We start from the raw sequence: 19968 nt of genomic DNA on the forward strand, positions 1-19968 counted from the left end.
TTCCAAAGGCCAGGCACTGCAACAACAGGAATACAGAAAATACTAGCTAAGTCAACCTTATATATTATTGAGTCCTTTGGTAGCAACATGTGTGTGGTTTATCCAAACCTTTTGAGTCTTGGGATTCAAGGCAGAGGGGGAAAAAAGTGAACCTGAACCCTGAGCAAATTATTTTAAGGTCTAATTGTCTGATCTCTCCACTAAAATATTCAGTTCTTTCAGCAACCCAATCCTGGCTTATGATGTTTTGTGCAGTGACCAAGGTTACCAAGAAGTTCCAACTTGGTCTAAGGTCTGTATCTGTTTCCATGAAATACAGTTTTCAGGAATAGGCCTTAGAAAATGAAACAAATTATTAGACTAGAAGAGTAGGAGTAAATAATTTAGCAAAAACCTTTTGACATAACCATTTGCCTATATCCACTTATGTGCCCTCCTCTGCTTTCAATGATTCCTTTTAGACTACAGGATTTGAGAGCTACTACTGGAAGAAGCCCTGCATTGATAACAATAGGCAGGAATATAATTTTATAGTTAAAAGACATGAAAGCATACATGTGAAAACAATATCAAAACAAGAGAACCAATTCTAAAAAAGTGTTAAATAAAGAAGTGGAAACTACTATTGACATGTATTCAGATACTCATTCATGGACAAAAAGTGGTAGCACTCTTCTGTGTTCAGAGGCAAAGTCTTCTCTATTGAAAATTTCTCAATTTCTTGTACCAGGAATCAGTTTGCTAAGTGAAGAATAATTCAAATGCAAATGGAACTAAATATGTTATCAATGTTTTTCTCTATCAGCTGCAAGCTTTCAAAAAAACTAGCACACTTTCACATTCAGGCTGGGGTACAGGATGGCAAAATCTAGTTTAAAACGGACTAAATTGTCATGAAAGACTGTAAGGACATTTATGTTGTGAACATTTGATTAATGATGACTTAGTGTAATTTGATTAGTAACAGTCATAAGATAAACAAAAAATAATTATTTGCACTGAAATGGAAATTTGTCTGCAGTTTACATAAGGAAAACATTGAAGTTCTGAGATTTTCATTGGTGCAAAACACTGTAGGAAGTTATTGCCATAAAAAAGTTAATGAAAATAAAAATTTAATCTGGAAATCAGAAAATTTATTTTGTCCTCAAAGTGAAATTATTTGGTAGAGTTAAGGTTAGAGCTAGTAAACACTATGAATGGTTTTGGTTTTTCTTTTTCTAGAACAGACAATCAAAAATCTTATTTCAGCACCTAGTAAGTTACTAAGAATTCCATGTAATAAACAGCAATTTCATGGCCCAGCATAAACAATCCCTTCTATTCAAACTTCAGCTAGACACCTCTTATTAGAAAAACTACTCGGGGTTATTCCGATTTGTCAATTCTTGCTTGTTACTATTTAAATGGACTAAGAGCTCACTAAATTAACTTGGACTGAAGAAGGTTTATAAATGTAAAATGGTAGCTCTTCCAGAATAATTCCCTGAAGGATTTTTTTTTTTAATCCCACAGTTAAGAATTTCTCTCTTGGTTTATCTTAAAGCAGTGTAGAATAGCAAATCTATCTTCTCATACCCCTCAAAAAGAGCTAAACCACATAGCTTGTAGATCACATATTTAACTCCAGAGCAGACAGCTCCCAGCGAATGGAAAGGAACTCTCCCCCTTTCTCAATTTTAGATGAAAAAGTTTTTAAACATAGTTTCTTTGCTTTAAGCTTCAGATGTGCTGCCAAGGAGCTCTTCGATTATGGGCAGAACAAGACCATTACTAAATGAGAATTGCAACTAAGAAGTGTAAGAAGTTGAGTTCTGGTTTGTAATCTGAGTTCTTTGATGTTCAGCAGACTTTTTTTGGGAGACCTATAATGGAAATTTTGATGATGTACAGTGATATATGTATGAAACATCTCCAGCCCTTTCAATATGAAACATACATCAGGATTTATTAATTTTGACAATTAGACAAAGGCAAAGCAAGTTGCTTTTCAAAAACGAAACAATTTTATTTACTGTCTCAGTACCAAACCCAAATAAATCTGGTTTAGTTAAACAAATCTCACAGAAAACCAGCATAAAAATGAGATTTAAACAAACAAACAAACAAACCCAAAAAACCAACCAAACAACAAAAAAGTAGTTGATTTCAAGGCTGGTTCATTCCAGTAATTCAGCTATTGAAAAATGTATTGGATTTCCCTTTCAGAATAACTGAACTGAATTTCTAGATTTGTACAAGCTTCTACTTTGTGTTATAGTTTTCTCTACCAAACATTACTCTAATACTTTACCCCCTGTGAAGTAACTGCCCACTTTAAATCACCTCATCCCTGTTTTCTTTTAAGTTATCTGTTCTGAGCTATTTTAAGATAAGAAATTTAACTTAGGACCAAAGACTCAATGGAAATGCTCTCTCAAAAGAGAGGTCCTTAAGAAGCAGAACCAGCACCATAAACTCAAACTTGATAAAACTCACTAATGAACGCAGGGATTAAAATCATCTCCAGTCACAAAGTCAATTGTGTAAACCTCAAATTGTGTAGATGGTTCTGCTGCACTGTTTGCATCTAACCCCATTCCAGAGCCAGTGCTTTCCAGGCTAAACAGAAGCAGCCCCACTTTTAATGTTTTCAGGAACCCATTTCAATTATACCCATCCCACAGAAACACCAGAAGCTGACTGCTTTTGGCATGCCATTGATGCAGTATTTATCCCAGGCTCTTGCTGCTCAATGTCTCACCTGCCCAGAGAGCAGCACATGCCTATGCTGAGGCCTGCAAGCTTTTAGTACCATGAGCAAGGGGGAGATGCATTTCTGTCTCTTCTCTCTGCACGAAGATCATTTAAAGACCATGGGAGCTGTAATTTAGTGCAAGCAACTAAGCAGGGAGCTAAGCAAGTAGCACTCCAGAGGACTGATGTGTTCTTCCTTGCTTCATTTAATATTGGAGAGATTTTCACCAAAGAGAAAACTGTTAATATATGCTAATTATACGAGTGTGTCCAGTAGTTTAATTAAAGCAGAATGTTTACAACCATCTCAGTGTGCTGCTGAGGAAAAAAATAAACACAACAAAACCAAGTCCCAAAAACTAACCAGGCTATGTTTATCCAGAATAAATTATTACAGAGGAGTTATCTTTAAAGAAAACATTCAGGTTTTGATTATTTGGCTCATGTGTGATAAAGGATTTCTAGGAAAGTCAAGCAGAGATGAAGCCTGAGCCTTTCATAGGCTGCCTACAAGAGCAAGCAATAGGATTATTACCTGTCTTTAATGGAAACTAAATGTAACTCCCAAGCTTAGCAGCCTCACTGTAAGAGAAATATCATCATCCTCTACTAAGCTCTTTCTCCCTTAACTGCATAGCCACATAGGTCTGCACTCAAAAAACAGTTTTGTGACAAAAATGCCAAGAGGTTAGCGACAAGTTACAATTTAGAGTAATAAAAGCTATGACATAAAATTATAAGACAGAAGATTCCACAGGCTTTCAAGTACTGAGAAGCAGTGAAATATTTAAGCATAAACACTGATACAGTTTCTTAGTGCTTGACAAAATAATGTCAACTTCTGGGACCCCCAGTTACTCTCAGCTGCCATTAGACAGTAAAATTTAACGTGTTTGAAAAAAAGAGACTGTGCTAATATATAGTTGTAGGTTTTTGCATAAGACGGGAAAAACTCAACAATTTAGTTAACCCCTTTTCTTCACACGTCACTGTTTAATTAACAATGGTCCTTGGAAGTAATAAGCAATGTAACTTTACCTGTTCTGAACGGAAATATGCCCAAACCACAGACAGCCCAAAATCAATATCACAGACTTTGGCCTTGCACATTTATATACAGAAAATTGTTAGTATATTGTATATTAAATATAAGCATAGTACATGACAATTCCCTTATGTTTAGGCTTAAATATTTGGCACACATCACAATCACCACTTTATCACAGCTTGGAATAAATTTGGAATAACACAAGAAATCATGTCTGCAATCTTAAACATAAAACTTTAATTACTTAGCACATGAAATAAATTATGATTAAAATCATGCAGATATTCAGACTGCAAAACAAAATACTTCAAATACAACTGCATGTTTAAAATCTACCCAGTCAAGTATCTACTTTGAGGTAAAAACGTAAGAATATACTAAACAATTATAACCCTAACGTAAATAAACAAGTATTGATATTTTCAGAACAAAATAAACATGGAAAATAGCAATTTTTAACACATATTGGTACAAGAGATACAGCCCACTACTCTCCTTCAGAGTGTGATCCACTCATCTGATATAAATCCAAAATTACTAAAAATCTGCATACTACTAAAGCAGAGCAGCCAGTTTCCCCCAACATAAGACTCTTACCTGCTTACTACACTGTTGGGGCAAGTTTTTTTAAAAAATATATAATTTCAAAGATGAAGAGGTTTAATTATACAGCTTCCAAACATGCACAGTGAAAGCAGCACAACCAAAACCCTAGTAAATATTACAAAATGCCTTTGGCCAGAATTCCAAATATAAAGAACTGAAATTCAGATCAAAAATACCAATTAACATGTTTATACTGTCACTTGCATGCACAAAAGTAGACAAGTTCTGAGTTTGTGCATCTCAGTGTATTTTTGTTTGGGGTTTTTTAAGTAACTGCTTAAAGAATCACATCGCTGCACAGGGTCCAGCTGCATATTCAGATTCAAAATGACAACAGTTCTCCTCTAAATCACATAATTTTCCCAGATGACAGTGGTCTCTCACATTTCTCTAACTTTCAAGAAGAAAAAAATTCATATTTATTTTCATCACAAGCAGTACAACTAGAATACAAATAAGAACATTCTATTATAGTCTGCAACAGCTGAGGTTTGCATCTCTTGAATTCATATAAGCAACAATACAAGAAAAATGACATAAAAACTAGAATATAAATATTATACTACACCATGAAACGCTACAAATAGAACATACAAAAATTATATTAGGGCATTAATTATCTGTAAACCTATTTAAAAGAACACCTTAATATTAATACAGTTTGCAAGGTAAACATAACCTAGTCTAAGTTTTCCAATGGCTGTTTGTCAATGCAGCATAGAACATTTCCATAGTGCAAATCTTACCAACTGTATGAAAGATACTGTCCCCTTCAGAAAAACGCTCCTTTCCCCACCCCCCTCAAAACAATGAGTCACAAAATCCTATCTCGTTTCACACTTAGTATAAGATGTAGTTTGAAACATACTAACATACAGAACCTTAATTTTAACACTGAAAAAAGGCTGAATAATGTTGAGAAATTAAAATAAAAAAGTTAGATATGTTATAGCTGGAAGACATGAAATCCAAAAATATGATCCCTGGAAAAGAGGAAATAAAAAGACACTGATATCTCCTTTCTTTCATCTGTTGGAAACATATTGTATGACAGTACTGCAGGGTCCCTATATTGTACAACAACCACAAGATTACTTTAATTGCTGAAGAATCACAGTGTTAAGTATATCTGCTTCCTGTAGTGTCAGGCTTTCATCTGTTAGTTCTTTATTTGGAAAGGTAGTCACAAGAACAAAATCCGTTGTTGCAAAAGCTGGACGGGACTGGATAATGAAATCTCGAATATGCTTAATCCTGTGAAAAGGAAATGGACATGAAAACTCTGTATGATTCCATCTGACAAACATCTCCTGAACATTAAGATGACCAGAGAAACACAAAACCACCAAGCAGACTAAACCCCAAAGTAAGTTCCGGATTTCACATTTCTCTTTGATACAGACGGCTAATGATTGTAGCCTCTTATTTTTGGTTCTTGCATTAAAAAAAAACCCTGAAAAATTATAGGGAATGTTGCTTGTTTTCTAAAATAACAGAAACAAAATTTGTAACAGACTGAATCACTGTTCAAAGTTTCATTATTAATTAGTTTATTCCAAAAAGGGGAAATTATTAATGGAATAAAGAATCTTAAAACATACGGTCACAGTGAAGAGAAAGCAGATATGAATTATTAATGCAGTTCAATAGCAAGAAGTTTCCCCTACTTTCACTTGGCAGTGATTTTCTGAACAATAGTTAATAAAACAGTCACATAAATAGTATAACAAGAATAATTTAATTTTGTAGATATGGATAAAAAAATAGTATTATAGAGATAAAATCCTGAAATTTGAGGGTTTTTCTATTAAGACATCAAGCTGAGAATAAATCTGTGAAGAACTTTTGTAATTAGTAACTTGGAAAATTTACTGTAGCCAAACAAGCAGGGATTTCAGCTTTCTACCAGTCTTCAAGGGCCTATGACATAAGCAATGCACTTTAGCAGCTGATTTTGACCATATATAGATAACCATAAAGATTCACAGTCAAGAAAAAGTTAATAATAATTAAACAAGCTTCTGTTAATACAATCTAGGTTGGTTAGAGATGTTACTGCAGGGTTACCACTTCTACTCTTCCATGCAGACAGAAGAACACACAACTCAACTACAGAGGCTGCCCAAAAAGCCCCATTGGTTTGGTCTCAGCCACTTCTCAGCAGATTCATGAAGAAAGGGATCTGGGCCATGTACTCTCAGATATATCATCAGGTCTAAACTATAAAAAAAATACTGCTGGCATCTACCTCCCTACTGGCATCGCAGCTAAAATTTCCTCACTGTGGTCTGTGTATACTGTCAGGTAAAGAAAGCTACACTTGTGGCCTTATTCTGAGCCAGAAGGAAAAAAAGGGAAACACCATCTCCACGGGATTCAAGCTGCAGCGATGTTTCTAACACAATTGTGCAGATTTCAAATTAAGGCTGGCTTTAAAAGTGCTTAAGTATGGGTGGAACTGCTGCCCAAATCTCTGCCCTCTGCTCAAAAATCTCTCAGCACTGGAGAGCAGAGCTTTGCAGAACCTTGCACTAACATAAACTCTAAGGCAAACAAATGGGGTCAGCCAACACCGTATGTGGCACTGCCCCAACGTCAATAAAATTGGTGCCAAGCTCTAATCAGCAAAGCTACTAACAAATCTAAAACCTCCACCAAGTTTATACATTGCCAATTCTTAGGAGATGACCATCCAAAACTGAAGTTGGTTCTCAGTATTATGGTCCAACTCACATGCTGGAATTCAAACGAGCATGAAGAATCTATATAGCCTTCCGCACATGGGCTGCAGTCTACACCTACAGCCAGTGTCATGTTTTGTCACAAACCTTGAGTATAACAACATAGAAAGCTGAAATTCTGATTATGGACCATAGGATTTCTCTGCCCATAGTGTGGACTATATTCCCAATTGATTCTATAACTGTACACTTTGCAATAAAGTGCCTTCAGAGTGTTTCCCAAGTCATCCACCCGGTCCTCCCAGGGAGGACCCAGGGCTGGCATGACAACAGAGTGGAGCTATACACATTTCAGTTGTCCTGGGAACAGTTACGACTTGTATGGAGTCCTTAAAAAAAAATCAAAGGACATAATTGGTTATAAAAGTTTGTACAGAAGTTGCAGTTATCAAAGATACTGTTTCCAAGTACAGAATTTTTGACAGCCAGTTTACCATGTATCTATGTAATGAAAGTGACACAGAACTATACATTCCAGTAAGGCTGGTATTTCCCCCTTTTGATGTCTTCGCGGGGACTAATTTAATGACAAAGCCCAAACTTATTGAAATAGTTATACTGTTACCTGCGTTGATGTAGAATAAATTACCTGTGGTGTTTGATTAAATCTTGTATTAACCGGCTTCCATCTGCTAATCTGATTTGAATTTTAGTTGCTGGCATGGAAATCATCAATCAGAACAGGTTGCATTAAGAATGGAATTTCTCCCTCCTCCTCTGGTGAAGAAGGTGTGCTGACTATTTCTGGTGTAAGGCTATAGGATTGGAAAAAAAAAGCCAAAGCAGATGTTACTAAGGGAATCATGACAAAGTAGTCTGATATTTTCAGTCACAGGAATGAAACAGCATATGAATACAGAGCACAGAAGAGATCTGGCTTTTTTCACCTTCCAAGTTTTTGCCCTTCACCACTGAAAGCTTTGAATCGCAGTCTGGGCTTCACATACTCCTGTTCTTGGTGATCTTCCATATCCAAATTTACCTGGCCACCATGAACAAGTCGCTGAAGTTCCAAAGGAATTTCCCTTAATTACAAAAATAATACATTACAATAATTACACTTTCAATTACATTCTGAACTGCAAAAAGAAATCATCCAAAAAGTACACACACAGTATGAGTGAATATTAATATTATGTATACTTTGAAAGTCACATTAAATTGTTTTATGAATTGATTTCATCCTAAAAGAAGGAAAAAAAAAAAAAATCAGTGAACTAACAGTCAAAACCTACAACATACTGTCAGCTGAATCACAGAATGAGCTAGGAAAAAAATATGAATATAAAAGCTGTTGTAACAAGTACCATTCAGAGTTAAACCACCAAAGGAACCAATGTATTCCAAATTTTTAAGTGCCCCATGCATCTGGTGACAGATACAGACTATATTTTATGAGTTCAGGCAAAGAAAAAGTCTGGAGCTTTTAATAAGTGTGTGGAGAAAGGATTTTTCTTTACCTTCACTTCAAAGACACACCTGAAAAAAGTTGTCATTTCAACTTACCCTCTTTTAACAGACTCAAGAAACTGAGCATTTGTTGGATCTGAATAGGATCTCAACTCGCCGTCATCTAAACTGAATCCGTTCCTCCACAGTTTCAGCAAAATTTGAACCTATGAAGCAAAACAAGGGAAAAAAAAGTGAAGAAAGACAATAAGGCAGTACAATTTCATACAGACAAGTTATAGAAATTTTGAATCTATACTAAGCAGATTCTGTACAAGACCACAAACAAGAAGGCGAATGAACAATAAGAACAATACATTGCACTGTAACTGTCATTGTCATACTATTTTTGAAAAAAGGCCAATAGTTATAGACTTATCTTCCTCTAACCACTCTCCTTCCTCAGGAAAAAGAAATTCTAGATCTGCTATCTATGACATAAAGTACGCTACAGTAGGGTCTAGTGATCTTCACAGGTGTCCAATTATTTCAAAAGCAGTAAACATTTTTATGAGAAATTAAGAAAAAACCTATAAAATTACAAACTACTGCTGATACATCAGTTACAGCAAAACCTATACTTTCCTCAAATTATTACATACTGAGCTCCAACAAAGCTGAAAGTAGTACCATTTAGTTCATATGCTAAGAATCCTGGAAACCAGACTCCTCTGCTCCCTTCTTATTTTGCTACATCCTACATGAAAGGTCCAGCCGGGGTCTTCCAGCTTCAAGACCTGCACCTCTCTTCCAAGTGCTTTGCCATCCAGCAAAACTAAGCCTCTCCGGCCATTATAACTGGCCTTCCCTTAGAAAACTATTTATGCTCCCAGTTATGGAAAGCCCACTCCAACAAGAATCTGGCTGGGCACAGCTGGCTGTTACTTGGAGTAGAAGGATTACTGAAGAGTGGAAGACAGCAGCTCCTTGTGTGGCATGACAGCACCCCCTAGCCAGAACCACATACTTTGGGCTTCGTATTTGTTTCTAGACAAGCTGAAAATTTGCTTTAGTCATTCACAAAAATAGCAAAGTGCAGAGAACTTTGTTTCTCCCCACCTTCTCCTTCACATTCTGCTTTTTAAGTGATAGGAAAGAAAGGCCTCTAACCTGCTGCTTCACCTTCCCTAGAATACATCCATGCCCTCCAGTTTGAGATGGGCTGCTTTGCAAGCCACAACAAGAATCAATTACTAAAAGGATTTAAAAGTTAGCACAGCTAAGAGAATCCAGGACAACGCCTGGTGGAAAGTAACTGAAAAGGAGGTGTGCTAAGAATTTTCAAGTAATTTACATCTGACAGTTCCATAATGAAGGCCTTAGGGGTAACCAATAAACATCTCTTCAGAAACTTCAAAAATTTTTCTGAACATGTAGCTAGTATTTTTTTTTCCCCTCATAGACAGTTACAGTAATACTGGCATTTCAAGCTGTAAACATGATTAAGCAGGCCTCTGATGGAGGTTCTGTTTTCTGATATGAATTTTACTTACATCCTGATTTTCTCCATATATGTATTCAGAGTGCTTTTGTGATGAGTCACCCAATCTGTATCCACCACCAGAAAATGACTGAAAAAAATACAAAGAAAAGATAACATAATTATGTGAAACAGTTTATTAAAAGTCTTACCTAGGTGTACAAAAAAAAAAAGAAAAAAAAAGCCACCCACAAGCTTGCTTCTGTGATAAAAAGCAAATCCTGTTCTAACATGTATGTTCTAAGTGGTAAATTACATCTAGCAGCCACAGTCAGGCTAAGCAAGCTTTGTGACACATTTTAGCTTCTGTTTTGTATGCTTTTTCAAACATAAGAATCATAGAATACTTCAGGTTGGAAGAGACCTTTAAAGGTTATAAACTTGGATGTTTCCAGGAATGCAGCATGTACCAGCTACCTAAGCAACCTGTTCCAGTGTTTTACCACACTCATTGTAAAAAATGCCTCCCTTTTATCTAGTGTGAATCTACCCTCCTTTAGTTTAAAACCTTTACTCCTTGTCCTACCAAAACAGGGCAAGCTAAAAAGTCTATCCCCATCTTTCTTGTAGGCCCCCTTTAAGTACTGGAAGGCTGCAATAAGGTCTTCCCAGACCCTTGTCTCCTCCAGGCTGAACAATCCCAACTCTCTCATAGGAGAGGCGCTCCACCCTCTGATTCTGATTTTTTTTTTTTTTTTTTTTTTTTTTTTTTTTTTTTTTTTTTTTTTTTTTTTTTTTTTTTTGTGGCTTTCCTCTGGACTCACTCTAACAGGTCCATGTTCTTCTTGTGCTGGGGATTCCAAAGCTGGATGAAGCGCTCCAGGTGGGCTCTCACCAGAGTGGAGTAGAGGGGCAGCATCCCCTTCATCCCCCTGGTGCCCACACTTCTTATGATGCAGCCCAGGACACATTTGGCTTTCTGGGCTGTGAGCGCACATTGCTGGGTCATGTCCAACTTCTCATCCACCAAGTCCTTCCCCAGAATTGCTCTCGATCCCTTCATCCTCCAGTCTGGACTGATACTGGGGGTTGCCCTGATACAGATGCAGGATCCTGCATGTGGCATTGTTGACCTCATGAGGTTCCCGTTAGCCCACTTCTTAAGCTTGTGCAGCTCCCTCTGGATGGCATCCAAGACCTCAGGCATGTCAAAAGCACCACTCAGCCTGGTGTCACCTGCAGACCTGCTGAGGGTGCACTCGACCCCACTGTCTGTGTTACTGATGAAGACATTAAACAGCACTGGTCCCTCTATGGGTACCTTGTCACCAACCCCCATCTGGACACTGAACTGTTGACCACAACCTTCTAGGAGCAATTCTACAGGTAAGATTTGGGATGCAAAATTAGTCTGGTTTCTTACTTAATCAATTGCAATTAAAACCAAAGCATGTAATTCCACTTGATGATGATTTCTAATGATTTCCTTTGAAACTGTGTGGTTATTTCTCTTTATTTTCTGGAGCAATCTGTTTGAACACAGACAATATAAAACTGTGTTGAGCAAATCAGCTATTTGCAAATCACAGAAAGAGGCACTTGCTCTCCTGTAGTAGTTTGATGAATTTCAGAGACACAAACGTAAAGAGAGATCAACATATTTCTTAACTTTTACCTTGGCTTTACTGAAATCACCAGATGCTCTCGAGGCTTCATCTAACGGGACAGCCCCATGCTCTTTTGCTTCCTTGAAGAGTTCAGCAACAATTTTACTTGGATTACTAGAAGCTTCAGAAACCTGTAATCCTGTATATTCTGAGTCACCTGAATAAAATCTTTAGAATAGTAATGCACAATAATAAGCAACAATGCTTTAAACAACAAGCACAATTCTTCTATTTACATCAGAAGAAAAAAAAATTCAACGAACAAAGAGAGAAATTTGGCACAACACCTTTTCACTCTGATAAATGTTTCACTTGGTTCTGACCTTCTTAACAATCCAAGCAGCACTATACCAAAGACATTTGACTAACAAAGAACCAAAGCACCTTCTGGAACAAATCCCAAAGATCAGAGAGCAAGGCCATAAGTTTTAAGTGAACACAGTCCTGATGGAGCTGGGCATCTTTATGGCTGTCACCTACACCCAGAAAGACTCATTTCCCCAGGGGTGTCCTGCACGGGACTGTGCCTGGATTGAATAAAATATAAATTCACAGCTAACACCACCTTTGCAGAACAAGTATAAAACTGTTCTTGGAAAACCTGAACAGTGCCACAGTTTGATGTTCTAACTCAAAGATCCAGCATACTTCCATTCTCAACAGTATCAGAAATGGAAATTTTTTAATAAATATAATTAAACTTTCAAGGGATTTTAAAACCTGCAGAAGCTGTTGTGAAAGCTAATTTGTTGGGTTTTTTCTTTCACAGCACCATTACTAGCTCTTGAAGACAAAATATTAAACTACAAATAATTCTGTTCAAAGCTTTATCTGTTTGATGATGACGATCAAGATATTCCTCGAGAATTATCTTGAGCAAGGCACTACAATCTCTAAATACTATTGGAATAGATGCTGTAAAAAAATATGTATATAAATCAAAATCTGGCAAACCTGAATGCCTTGCCTTTGATTACAGGAAGTGTTAATAACTAATAACTGCTTTCCATTTCCTCAACTTTTACACTTAACCATCTGGAGTAAGGTAAATCAATTAATCCATGTGAAACTGTCTCTCAGACCAATGCCTGCACAATGTGTTGACTCCATCATAGTTTACAATTACCAGAAGAGAGTATTTGGTATGAGCGTATTGCATAGTCATACTGTTTTTATAATACCACATAATTATTAATCCCTGAGTAACATGTCTGCTTTGTATATAAATCTGTGTTTATTACCCCAACTACCATTTATATGGAAAATGTTTAATTATTAAAATGAAAAGAATGCTAGTGGTAAGGATATGAAACAGGAATTCTTGTCAGAATGTATTCAAAAAAAAAGGAAGTACCCAAATATTTGAGCAATAGATACACAGAACAATTCAGGGTATTCAGAAAAACAAAAAAGTTTTTGAGTACAAGTGTAAGTTACAACCTTTACGACTATACAGGTTAAGGAATCTACAGGTCCTACATCACTCCAGCCAGATTCTGCTAAATATAATTTTACAACAACAGTGTACAGCCAACACTGTGGTAAAGTCCCTTAGATCTTTGCAGGACAGACCTAGCTCATGTGCATTTTGAAAGAACACAAGGGAGCAAAGTGTGAATGTGACACAAACCTCAATTAACTTTCACAATTGTTATATTACTTTTTTGTTTTGTTTTAAAAATACCTTTGGTTTTCTTTGTCATCGCTCATGCTTCTCTCTGGTTTTCTCAACCTTTTAAGAGAATCCAGTTTAAGACTGCCAAGAGAATAAAAGAAAACATTTGAAGATGACTGGCACATCAACTTTGTTATCTAACTTCTAAAATGAATTCTTTTTTAAAAACAAAGAATATCAAGTTGTGTTTTCTGGTTTTTGGGGTTTCGTTTGGTTGCTTGGTTTTTGGTTTGAGGTTTTTTTGCTGAAGTACACAGCCATGAAGGCTTCTCAGTGAACAAGCAGGAAAGGGCACACGTATGGCAGAGTCATTTTGCATTAACAGTTCATCTGGATGTTCATTATAGGTCTCTTCCAACTGAACTATTTTTTTTCTAGTATAGAACAGCACTGCTTCCATGCAATTAATGCACTGCTCTCATCTGAGAGCCAACTGAAGTCTACTAATTCATCTCTTCCTTCTCACACAGATTCCGGTGTGAATGCCAACAAATAAAAAGCATTTCCCAGCTATCACACTGAAGTATTTGAAATATGGTATTGCAGCTTCTCCTTTGGTTGGGACTGGGAAGTTATAACTTCATGAGATGAATTGCTAAATGGAGCTGTTTGCTTTATTTGTTTGTAAACTTAAGTTCTATGTAGCTGGTTAGTCAGCTTAGGTGGTTTCACTGAACGAAACAAAAAAAACCCTCAAAACCCTCACACTTCCAAGTGTCACATACTCTGCTAAACTCTCTTCCTGAAGAGATCTGCATTTGCAGTGAACTTGAAGCATAACTGATGACTAAGATCTTTTCTGTTGCTTGACCTCCTTTAACACAGAGATCCATACTGGCAGCAGTGATTCATAGCAAGCCACATACAAGACTTGTTATGGCATCACTGTCGGAAGTTTTATAAATATTTCTTTTTAAAATTATTTTATTAAAATTAATTAAAAACTGGCAAGATATTTTATAAAAAAAAAAAATCCAAGACTATGCTGAATTTTCAAATGTTATGTGAACAGCAAACACTGCAGTTTAGCAGTGCTTTAGCAAGAGCTGGACTGAATACAGATATGCGTCTTTCCTTCCGCCTGTCCAACCAAAGAAAAATTCATTAAGAAGCCCTTCTCATTTCTGTCACCCCATAGGAACCTAAGGAACCTACCAATAATTTTTAGAATGACTATTTGCCTCATCAGGCACTGCCATAAATAAACACTGAAAGAATCTCACTTGCCAAGTTTCACACAAGCTGCGGGTTTACTGAAATTTGAAGAAGCAAAGAACTGCAGTAATTTTCTGATACAGCACATTTCCAAATTGCATCTGTGTAAAAAGAGAGCAACACAGCATTTTGCTTGAAGCACCTGGAATATGAATTGGTAAAAAGGCTCCTAAATAAATTTTAAAAGCATTCTGAGAAGACAGATGATGCGTTATTGCAGGGATTCACAATTTCCGGTTATGAATTGCTGTAGATTGCTTTTAATGCAAGGAGGGGATCAAGCAGGAATGACAAAGTTTTGTGAGCTAATAAAACAACTATCCACACATTTCTGAAAAACAAAACACATCTTACCTCTGTGATGCCTTTGGGTTACTGATCTTTGTAGCTTTTGCCTTGTCAGAACATAATGACTGTCTTTTAGCTTCATCTTCATACAACTCTGCCAAGGCCAGCTGTAGGAAACAGAACTCTTTTTTTAAGTCTGTAACTCTAGAACTACATATAGAATAGAAATCAGACAAAAATTAATGTGAAATATGCAGCTCTCCAGAAAATAAGAAACATCAATATGAGGAATCCCAACTAAAATTTAACTTCCTCTGTGCTTTATGGGATAGAACCGAACAACACAATGCTTAAATGCAGTTATGACTTGGAATTTGTACTCTGCTGTCCTTTGGTTTCCATAAAACCTGTATTAGATTCAATCATGAAAGTAAATACACACAGAGATATCAAGCATCAGCTCATTGACGGTAACAAAGTGAAATAAAGCAGCAACCTAACACTCTGATAGAAAAAAGTAATAAATTTTACAAACATTTTACATAGAAATGTAAAAAACATAATTCAAATAGGAAGATGGATGAAGAACAAATTCAGCCTTGCTGGCTTGAATTCAAGGCATCGCTCCACAAATACCTGCACAAGCCCCAACAACTGTTTCACAAAGATTCCCAAAATGCTGCCTTATTACTGGCAAGTTCATTCTTAGAAAGTTATGCAAGGGACCTGCAGTGTCATTTCAGCAATCTTTCTTTTGTCCTGAACACGACTCTACTTTGTCAAATCATCCTTAGTTTTGTCCCCAATCACTCTGCTCACACTACTCGACTTATATTAACATTTTGTCTACATTTTAGCTACAATTTCATTACAGTTTTATGTACAGGGGATACACATTAAAATAAAATGAAACATCATCTGTCCTTGAAAACACACCACTAGGAACACAGGATATTAATCCCATATGATTTTTTTTGTTGTTGTTTTTATAATATTATGAGGTATTTTCTGCAGGGAAAAAGAAAAAATGAGGAATTATATCCATTAAGAAAATTAAATTAAGAAAAGAGAGCCCCCGCAAAAAACAACCTGCTGAAGACCTCTATTCCGTCTGAGGATAGAAGAAAATACCTTTCAGATACATAAAGCATATGGGTAAGTCATAGACAACATACCCCATACCATCCCTAATCCAAGGACTGAGGGATGCTGAGAAGCACAGAAGGGCATGGCCAGGCTTCTGTGCTTTCCTCGTACCCCATCTCGTACTGTGGCACCACAAATCAAGTACAGACCCAGAAGATGCTTCCTCAGGGTTTAACACTATTGGTAAGTACCTGGCCAAAATGCCACTCTGCTTCAGCTGACTGAGACCTTATGAACCAAAGGTATTAACACAGGCTTTATGACTGTTGCATACTGTAACAATAATAAAGCAATCCCGGAGAATAACACAACAGTATAACACTGGAGAAGAGAACTGTACTTAAAGGGGGCTCAGAAAAAAGAGGGACAGCGACTTTTTACACGGGCAGGTAGTGATAGCACAAGGCATAATGGTTTTGAACTACAAGAGGGGAGAAGGAAGAAATTCTTTACTCAGAGGGCAGAGAGGCATCAGAAGAGATTTTCCAGAGAAGCTGTAGATGCCCCATCCCTGGGAGTTCACGGGCAGGATGAATGGGGCTCTGAGCAACCTGGTCTAGTGGAAGGTGTCCCTGTCCAAGGCATAAGGGCTGGAACCAGATGATCTTTAAGATACCTTCCAACTCAAAACATCCTATGATTGCAGCAAAATTAATCTTAAGAGGAAACTATGAAAATTCCAAATATTAACCAAAAAAACCCCAAAACAAACTATACCCACCTTTCTTTGATTATTATGTATAATTAAATTGATCAGGGGCAGTTTCAGTTACTAAGTTTCACCTGTTTTCCAATCAATTTCTTGCTAAAAGATTTTGAACCTTCATGAAGTGTCAAGTCACATGCAAAAAAAAAGGAATACTGCTAAAAGGGTTTGTAATTAAGCATTTAAGTACCAATACTGGATTACATTTGTGATCACACTATACTTTTCCCATATCACAGAATCACAGAATGATTAGGCTGGAAGAGACCTTCAAGATCATTGAGTCCAACCCATGCCCTAACACCTCAACTAGATCACGGCACTGAGTGCCACATCCAGTCTTTATTTAAACACGTCCAGGGACAGTGACTCCACCACCTCCCCGGGCAGACTATTTCAATACTTTATCACTCTTTCCGTGAAAAACTTTTTTCCTAATATCCAACCTGTATTTCCCTTGACTGATATATACCTGGGAAAAGATCTTGTTCTTAGTCTTACACCACATCTGTAGAGACTGACATTTTCATAAGGGACAAGACGTTCCTATCAAATAATCAGGAAATGCAATGGCACTGCAGTAACTTCAAGGACATTTAAAACCCAACTAGTGAAGAGCCGGGAGAGTCCTCGCCGTTCCCTGGAGAGCTGAGCACACGCCGTTTCCTAAAGGGCCTGGCGCTCTTCCAGAGCCGTCCTCCCCTTCCCAGCCTCAAAAGGGGCGTGGGAGCTGAAGGAAGAAAAGCCGACTGGGCTCAGAGGGCTCGTCGGGGCAGCCCCGGTGAGGGACTCACACACCGCCTGCTCCCCTCGGGGGCGGCCCGAGGGAAGGCCTGGGGCTCCCCCGAGGGGACGCGCTGCTCCGCCCGGCCCGGCACGGCCCCGCCCCGCCCCGAGAGCAGGGCGGCACCTCCGCCCTCTCACCTGCAGATCCCGGGCGCTGGGCGGGCGGCCGCCGCTCCGGGGCTGCCGATCCCTGCGGCCGCCGGCGGCCGGAGCCGCGGGCACATCCCCGTCCGGCTGCGCGGGCGCTGCCCCGCCGTCCGCCATCTTGTGGAGGCGGCGGCGAGGGCCGGGCGGGGCGGGGCCAGCGCCGCTGGGGCGGCCGCCATGGCAACGGGAGGGGCCGTGCCGTGCCGCCCGTGCCGTGCCGCCCGTGCCGTGCTCACCGTGCCGCCGTGCCCCGCCGCCCGTGCCTTCCGTGCCCCGTGCTCACTGTGCCCCGCCGCCCGTGCCCTCCGTGCCCCGTGCTCACCGTGCCGGCCCGAGGCCGCTGAAGGGCGGCGCCCCGATCTGCAGAGCTGTACCGGGCTTATGCACCTCAGCAAACAAAGCCGTCAGCATTCTTTCGTGGCGAATTGCGTACCTTGTCTGTCAGTACTGAAAGCCCTGCTTGCTGGTTGTGTGTCTTGCTTCTCTTGCTACTTAGTCTGCAGGTGCAGTTACTCCCTCCATTTGAGTCTGGGGTCCGTTTTGAGCCGGCGGTCAAAGAGCTGGTGGTTGCGGTCACCCGCTGGCGGAATTACCTACACAGAATCAAATAGGCTGGAACAGAGCTCTGAAATCGTCTAGTCCAACCTGTGACCAAACACCACGTCGGCTAGACCACGGCACAGAGTGTCACATCCAGCCCGCCCTTAAGCACCTCCAGGGACAGTGACACCCCCACCTCCCTGGGCAGCCCGTTCCAATGTCTTATTTTCCTTTCTGTGAAGAAATTCTTCCTAATGTCCGACTTAAACCTCCCACAGCTCAGCTTAAGACTATGTTGTCTCATCCTGTTGCTGGGGAGAAGTAGCCGACTCCCACCTGACTACAACCTCCTGTCAGGGAGTTGTAGAGAGTCATAAGGTCATCCCTTATGATGGGAGTTCTTTTCTTCAGTGTAAAGGAAGACTCTGCTCCAGACTCTTCAGCAGCTTCGTTGCCCTTCTCTGGATCCTTCTCTTTCCCCCAGTCACTGCTCCGTTCTGCTGACTTCACTCCTGGTAGCTCTTGTCCAGACAGACCTTTCGTCTTGGGATTGTCTTCTCTTTTCCTTAAAACAGTTCATTTTCCTTAAAACTTAGCATGATGCCATACTTTATGGGGTGTCCCTGCAGGCATTCGGGGTCAGCAGTTCTGTCTGTGCGCCTTCCTAACGCCTTGTGTACCTCCAGCCTGCTCCCTGGTGGAGCAAGGGTAAGAAGCAGAAAAGGCTTTGATGCTCTGTAAGCCCTGCTCAGAAATAGTCTAAGCGCCATTGTGTTACCAACACTGGTTTTCAGTCACAAATCCAAAACACAGCATTAATGGAAAATTAACTCCAGCCTAGACAGGATGAAGAACTCTTGACTGTGACCGGAAAGCTGAACTGCAGTGCTGTGAATCTGTAGCTGGAATAGTCAGCTAACCATCCTCAGTTTTCTCTATGGTTGCTCAGCTCAAACACCTGCTGCTTTCTAATCAATCTCTCTAGACCCTGTTGACACTGGATTACAGTCCAGAAGCCCTGGCAATGGTGGCAAATGGAGCTGGGATCTCACAGAACTGTTTAAGCGGGACTGGTAAACTGTGCACTTCATGCTTTCATAGTCAGCCGAACTCTCAGTGAGAATGCAGGCAGAACAGTCTGTACCAGCCCACAAACAGCAAAGGAGAAAACATGATCCTGTACCCAGATCCATCTCAAGGGTCGATGGTGACACTGGTCTCTACACTGGTGACAAAATTGTTCTTATGGAGTATGTAGATTTGAATGGTTAGCGCTTTTTTTTTTTCCCCCCCCCCCCTACAGAACTATATTGTGTGCTTGACAAAGAAGAATAGTATCACTGAGGAGATATATTCTATGTATAGGTATGTTACCCTGGTTTTTCTGAGCCGTTTGATTTTCTTGAGTGGAGTCAGATCTTTTTAGTTATTGTACAATATTAAGAGCAGTTTTCTACCTTTCCCACAGGTGTAACATAAACAAATCCTTTGTTTTTCATTCTCTGTCCTTTGTTTGCATATTTCTAACCTGAAAACAATTGTAACTGACAATTGGTCTGGCCACTGAGGCTGAGGGGTGGAAATCCCAAAAAGCCAATCTTCTGCCAGACCCACAAATGTATAAAAAGTAAAAAATAAACAAAGGATATCTCTTCTCGTGGCTCTCTTAGCTGGGAGCTGGATTGGAAGGACCTCTGCGAAAATCTCTTGTCTGCGTGTGACTGCGTTGTGTGTCTCGGTGACATCGGTATTTATGTAACATTGCATATATAATACACTTTATGCAGCTCCCACATTC

The 19968-nt window shown here is 39.2% G+C and overlaps 1 protein-coding gene across 1 annotated transcript; it reads right to left on the reverse strand.

Annotated features, from left to right (window-relative positions):
• Positions 1–4003: 4003 nt before the first annotated feature.
• On the reverse strand, positions 4004–17747 carry UBXN2B (UBX domain protein 2B). The gene is given in 10 exon segments (XM_040080364.1): positions 4004–5644; positions 7721–7797; positions 7799–7886; positions 8019–8156; positions 8638–8747; positions 10074–10151; positions 11676–11835; positions 13352–13423; positions 14912–15012; positions 17622–17747. Coding segments are annotated over 10 exon segments (1113 nt in total). The 3' UTR covers positions 4004–5481.
• Between the last annotated feature and the right edge of the window lie 2221 nt (positions 17748–19968).

This window comes from Hirundo rustica, chromosome 1, assembly GCF_015227805.2.
Source record: "Hirundo rustica isolate bHirRus1 chromosome 1, bHirRus1.pri.v3, whole genome shotgun sequence".
NCBI lineage: Eukaryota > Metazoa > Chordata > Aves > Passeriformes > Hirundinidae > Hirundo > Hirundo rustica.